A 5,945-nucleotide genomic window follows, 5' to 3' on the forward strand; every position below is an offset into this window, starting at 1 on the left:
AACGCTATTGGCTATTTTAAAAAGGGGCGGGGCTGCTTGATATGTCCCGCCCTGTCTTCCTGTTTCAGTTAAAATGACATCAACACATAGAGTAACCCTGCGTGTTTCTAAGCATTTCAGGGGACCTTTAATTATATCATGTGTTATAATATAATATAAAAATACAGATCTCATACAAGTACTTTTTTGCAACAATATATTGCATTTTGTGGGTATTTGTATTCATTTGGGTGACATTTTTGACACAACCCCTCATTAATTTCTGACCCAGCATTAGAGTATAAATCAGGGGGCCTCAACAGACTTCCAAGGGAGCCTCAAGATGTCTTTAAAATAAGACAAAACTAGCTTTAAAATAAACTAAAACAGCTAAAAATTCAAGATATTTCTTAGTATTTTTTTTTTTTTTTTATGAATATACATCTTTCTAGTCATGCTAAGCTCTAAAATATTTTTGGGTGAGTGGAGGAGTCCTTTAAATATTGTTGTGGACAATAGGGGATATTGAAGTCAAAAATTGAGATCCACTTGTATAAATCAAACTATTTATTATTGTTATTTAGTTATTGTTTGCATTTAAAGCAGGACTTTTTACATCCAGTCACATTAATGATGTTAACAAATAAATCAGACAATGCACTGGCAATTTAGTGATATCCCCGCAGTTGTGGTCTTGAAACAAAATCCCAAGTCCTTTTAGTCTGACACCAAGACCTTCCAAAAATGGTCTTAAGACCGGTCTTGAGTACTACAACACTAGTATGTATATTTCAATGTAACGCAATTTAATGTCGCATTTTGTAAATTAATAGCACTTCTTTTAGCACATCTCATCTTTACTGCCTGCTCTTTCCTATCTTGTAGCCCCCATCAAAGAATCGACGAGAGAGATCGGAACTGAAGCCCGACTTTTTCGACCCTGCCTCTATCATGGATGAGTCTGTAAGAAGCACTCATTTCCTGGGTTATGATGCTTTTCAGCGGTAATGGGGGACTCGTTCACTCCGACACTAAGGACGTGAAAGAGAGATCACCACTAGATGGCACTAGCAGGAGTGATTTCAGATAGTTTGAATTGCCCTTGTGCAAAAAGACAGAGGGGGAGAGCATCTCACAATTATAAATACTAATCAGACCCATCTGGACTGATGATTGAATGAAATTTTGTTTGGTAACTCTAAACACTGAACTGAATTTGAACATTTTCTCTTGTAGGTCCTGGGAGTGCCCATGTTTTAAGATTATAATTGGAGGCGTGTGAAGAGAAGAGACGTTTTGCGTGAATTCACATTGTTTCTCTAAAGAGAATTAAATTCAATGGAGTGATTGGCATCCAAATCAGCTCGTACCATTGACACTTACTAAAACGCAGGAAGGATAAAGGAGCAATTCAAAGTCTTTGCAATCATTGTGTGGGCTTTCCCTGATCGTGCAAAACAGTGAGAGTAGATACTGAACGCCATGGAATCTCAGACTGTCCTTAGCCATACATGAGTTTATGATAAAATATATATATAAATATATATATAAATATTTCACAGTTGAACGTCATCATGTTTGAAGAAACATATGTGAGATCTCTTAGAGTTGTGGTATTTCTTGAAACCGGGGGTGAATGCATCTTTTTTTAACTTAAAAGACAACTTTATGTATAGCCCTTTTGTAATAGTGAGTAATCTGGTGTAAAGTAGTAATTTATAAGCAGGTTTTTGCTCATCATAGTGTGACTATTGATATATTTTATTCTTCTTATCTAATATGTGAAATGGAGGAAAATCTCCAGGTCTTTATATCTAGTATTTAGTTTCCTTTTCTTCCACCCTTAAAACTCATGACATACAACACAAAACCTAAATCAAAACACTCTGAGCACCCCGATTTATTACTGCCTTTGGTGCATTTTTGAGGTTTGGGGTAATTTCATTGACACGATCAGTGATTGGTGTATGTTAAATACCTCAACCATTCAGTGGGCCTGTTGCTGTCTTTGCACCAACAGAACTGTTTTCATGTGCCAACTGCTCTAGTAAATCAGGCGCGTAGAATCCCAGTCGGTCCGTGGAGATGCACAGAAAGGACTGCAATTCTTCCGCCAGGTCACAAGGCTTATCCAAAGATCAGATCTGCTCGCTTGTCCCTCTAAAATCTAAGATCAAGCAAAGAAGAGGAAATCTCTCCAGTAGTGCCATTGTGTTGTCTCTAATAAAACAAAACTTAGTGTAGTTTGTCTGGTGGAGATTTTCTTCTCCCTGGTTAGAGCTATGTAGACATCTACATTTAAATAAAGGTATATATAAATATATAAATTGGTGCTGATTTTATAATTGTGCTTTAGTTTTTTTTTTTCTTATATTTTTAAAACTCCAACTTCGAGTTAAAAGGTTTTGAAATGTATACGAACATGTCTAAACATGAAAGTGTGTAGCCATGCAGCAAGTAAAGTTTTGAGATTTTTTATATATTTTTTTTGTTTTTGTTTTTGTTTGTGTGAGTATTGTTTGGATCTTTTCTTTTTCTTTTTTTTTTTGCTCAGTCTTAAGAGGTTTTTAGGTTTCACCTTTGTCCTAATTGTAAATTAGTTTGGTTGCAAATCATGGACAGAACTGTTTCATTCAGCTCTAAGTTTGTTTTTCCCGATATGAAATATTCAAAGTGTAACAGTAACATCCTATGAGATCCTTTAATGTTACATCATTGCATTCGGCAGTTCTATGAAGCTTGACTAATACATTAACTTATATTGCAGACGTGTGCATTTTGTCTGGGGTATACTTTTTAATCATTCCATGCCTTGGCCTTAAAACATCCTTGTTTTAAAAAGGAAAAGAAGGTGGTTGTCAAACATAAATCTTCCATGTTGAAACTTTTATGTGAGGTACATTGGATTCCTTTCACATCAGAAAAGGAACAGTGCATTTCTAAAATGGCATGAGTGTAATTATTTAAAAGAAGGTGTGCAGACAGATGAATTTATGAAAGTAAATGCCCTTCGGCTTAAACTGTCTTCTGTTCCTCACCACTACATTAATTAAACTGCTGAATAGATTGTGTAAATATACATGCATTTAAACGTAAAGCTTAATTTTCTAGTGCTTTTTTCTGTTAACTTTTCAAACATATTATCACGTTTCCCTGTTCAGAGAGAGATATAAACTCATACATAACTGTTACCTGTCCTCTGTTATCCACTGTAATGTTTCTGATTTGTATCTGTCTGGAGACAGTAAGTTTTTTTGAATAAAAGTAAACAAATCTTTCTTGTGTGTTTGTGTGATTTTACATGATTACGTTTACATTTCGACATTTAGCAGACGCTTTTATCCAAAGCGACTTCCAAATGAGAACAATGGAAGCAATCAAAACTAACAAAAGAGCAATGATGCAAGTGCTATAACAAGTCTCGGCTAGCTTAATGCAGTACACGTAGTAAGTTTTTTTTTTTTTTTTTTAAATCATAATAAAAAGAAAAGAATAGAGCAAGCTAGTGTTGGAGGCCTTTTTTGCTTTTGTTCATCAGAAAGTCAACTATAATTGATTAACGTTAATTTATGCAGATGCTTTTATTCAGTCATAAATGAGAAGTCGCAAGCAAATATACTGTTAGCAATTTAGTGTTTTTAAATAAAACTTTAAATCTAAACTTAGCTGCAGCGTTCAAATGATACACTTTCCTATTATGAAGTAAATTGACTAATTGCATGCGTGAATATTTCACATAGTTACTACTCTTGTTAATGCAATTAAAAAAATAAAAAAAAAACATCTATCAGCTTATTATCTATCAGGTGTTTTTGGGTTACAGGATTATATTGGATAATGTCCTGGAAAATTACTAGTATCTTTTCCATTTTGCTTAGTGTACTAACTGATCAACAATCAAAGGTACGAGCTACTAACAAAGTGTATCATAAATGAATAATTATTATTATTATTATTATTAAACTGAACAATTGCAAATAGCAGGTAACTCCGTTCACGTGATGTATGTACTGCTAGGCATCTTTGGTTTCCTCTTTTTGTGTAATTTGGATGGAAAATGTGTGCCTTTTTATTGTCTGAGTCACTAATCAAAAGTTGCCAAATAAATTTTAAAAATAGCTAAATTTGTTTCTAGGTGCTTTTGGAAGAAATTTGCTAAGTTGGCAAGACTTGTTAACTCATTAATTTAGCTGTATTCAAGTATATCTGACCGCATTGCATGCAGTGCAGTTTGAATTTTGGGAGAACGCTGCGTAACCTGATGTGACGTACAGCAAGATTTCGTTTCTGATTGGTTTACATTTCTGCTCGTCACATATTCTTCAACATCATTGGCTAAAGCCGTTGCGTCGGTGCTTTTGGGCGGGCTTACTATTTCAAAATTTCAGCGGGTGTTTTCACAGGGTGTGACGCTCGAGCGTATTGAAGATTTTAACACTCGAGTTTAATAATTTTAGCTCTTTTAATATATTTTTTTCACAGTCTTTGTGGTATTGACCTCTTTTGTCGGTCATGTCTTTCTCAAGAGCTCCTTTAAAGAGATTTAACGAGCATGTCGGTAAGTTTCACTGGTTTGTTCACTATTCTGCGATGTGAATGAATCTGAGAGGACCTGTTTGAATGCGCTTTAAACAGTTGAGTTATAAAAGACAAATTATTAAAGTGATATTACTGAAGGTATCTGCTTCGTTCTCACTGTCGAAACCTATTTCATGCTCAACTTCATAATTTCATACAGTTTTCTCTTAAACGGCTGTTTTCTTGCAGCTATCAAAACACAATGAAGATTGAAAGACGAACATTCATGATGTTGAGCAGAAATGCTAAGACATGTCAGCTGTTTCCTGATTAATGGGGTTCATATTCATAGTCTTTGATTATTGATTTTTGATATTTATTTATATCTTTAGGCTGTGCTCCTCCACCTGGTACATATGAGGTGAAGTCTGGTGAGCTGAAAGGAGCTGCATCATTTCATAAAGCAGAGCGCTTCAGAACAGCTCCAAAAAGTGAGAGCATATTTGTTTTAACTGCCATTTGAGTTAAAATTTTCATCTGTAACGTTAGGTTATTAATGCTGATATCTACTTCCTTGTGCTGATCAGCAGAGGTACCCCTGCCGTCCCCCTCAAAAGAAGTACCCATGTCTCCAGTTCGGAGGACCATGTCTGTTGATGGTTTGGTGAGAGCTGTATAATTATTTGCTTGTGGTCGACCAGACCTAAACCCTTTCGCACGTGCGTTTAAAATATTCTAGCTGAGCCCCCAGCGTGAGTTTTTTTTTAGGCGACCGTTATTTAGCCTTATTGTTTCCATGGCGACTCGTCATGCTTGTCATGTGTCACAACGCAGCCACAATAGATCTGTATGACACATGGAACGCTTTTATTTCGTTTTTCCTGTTTTATTCAAAACATTCACAAACGTGCTCACTATATTATGAAATATCTGATATTCCGATTCTGAAATATGTGCAAGTAAATCTATTTGGTAGTTTAAACGCTTTTTATATCGACCGTGTTATTTGATCTATACCGGGTGATGGGCGCCGCCATGTTAGTTCGCGCTGACACCGAGCACGCAAATTCATCCTCTCCTCCCGAAACACGTTAAAGAAGGTCTCCGGTAAACTGGGAGAAGAGCAGAGTAAACTTTATAGTTACCTGCACAATCTGTATATGATATCAATAAAAACATATCGTCAGATTATATTTGTGAGGATCATTATTGCCGTTTCCATAGACATCAGCGTGTATTTTACAAACTGTAAATGTATGGTTTTGCTAGTACTTATGTGTATTTAAATGTCTGAAACCTAAAATAAGCATTATATGGTTGAAAACACTGAATATTTGTGATAATATGACAAGCGCTCAGCGCCAGCCAAAGCGCGAAAGCGGATTTAAATTCAGCAGTTGATGACGAGACGCACTGAAAGTTCTAATCACACCGGTGTGATCGTACGC

General features: G+C 35.6%; 2 protein-coding genes across 5 annotated transcripts in view; both read left to right on the forward strand.

Annotated features, from left to right (window-relative positions):
- Positions 1 to 3,250, forward strand: part of LOC107670183 (cohesin subunit SA-2) — a 30,037-nt gene extending 26,787 nt beyond the window's left edge. Inside the window, exon 33 of the mRNA XM_016462703.1 lies at positions 865 to 3,250. Coding sequence (XP_016318189.1) covers positions 865 to 987 — 123 coding nt within the window. The 3' untranslated portion in view covers positions 988 to 3,250. The remainder of the gene's footprint in view (positions 1 to 864) is intronic.
- Positions 3,251 to 4,358: 1,108 nt separating this feature from the next.
- The window catches only part of LOC107670188 (hyaluronan mediated motility receptor-like), a 16,354-nt gene continuing 14,767 nt past the window's right edge, over positions 4,359 to 5,945 (forward strand). For 2 of the 4 annotated variants that reach the window (XM_016462708.1, XM_016462709.1), the window contains exons 1-3: positions 4,359 to 4,537; positions 4,890 to 4,988; positions 5,088 to 5,161. In XM_016462708.1, coding sequence (XP_016318194.1) covers positions 4,492 to 4,537; positions 4,890 to 4,988; positions 5,088 to 5,161 — 219 coding nt within the window. In that variant the 5' untranslated portion in view covers positions 4,359 to 4,491. Of the gene's footprint in view, positions 4,538 to 4,889; positions 4,989 to 5,084; positions 5,162 to 5,945 lie in introns of all 4 variants that reach the window. The other 2 variants (XM_016462707.1, XM_016462711.1) reach the window with 2 other exon arrangements.

The sequence above is a fragment of the Sinocyclocheilus anshuiensis genome, unplaced genomic scaffold (assembly GCF_001515605.1).
Source record: "Sinocyclocheilus anshuiensis isolate Anshui unplaced genomic scaffold, SAMN03320099.WGS_v1.1 scaffold640, whole genome shotgun sequence".
NCBI classification, from domain to species: Eukaryota; Metazoa; Chordata; class Actinopteri; order Cypriniformes; family Cyprinidae; genus Sinocyclocheilus; species Sinocyclocheilus anshuiensis.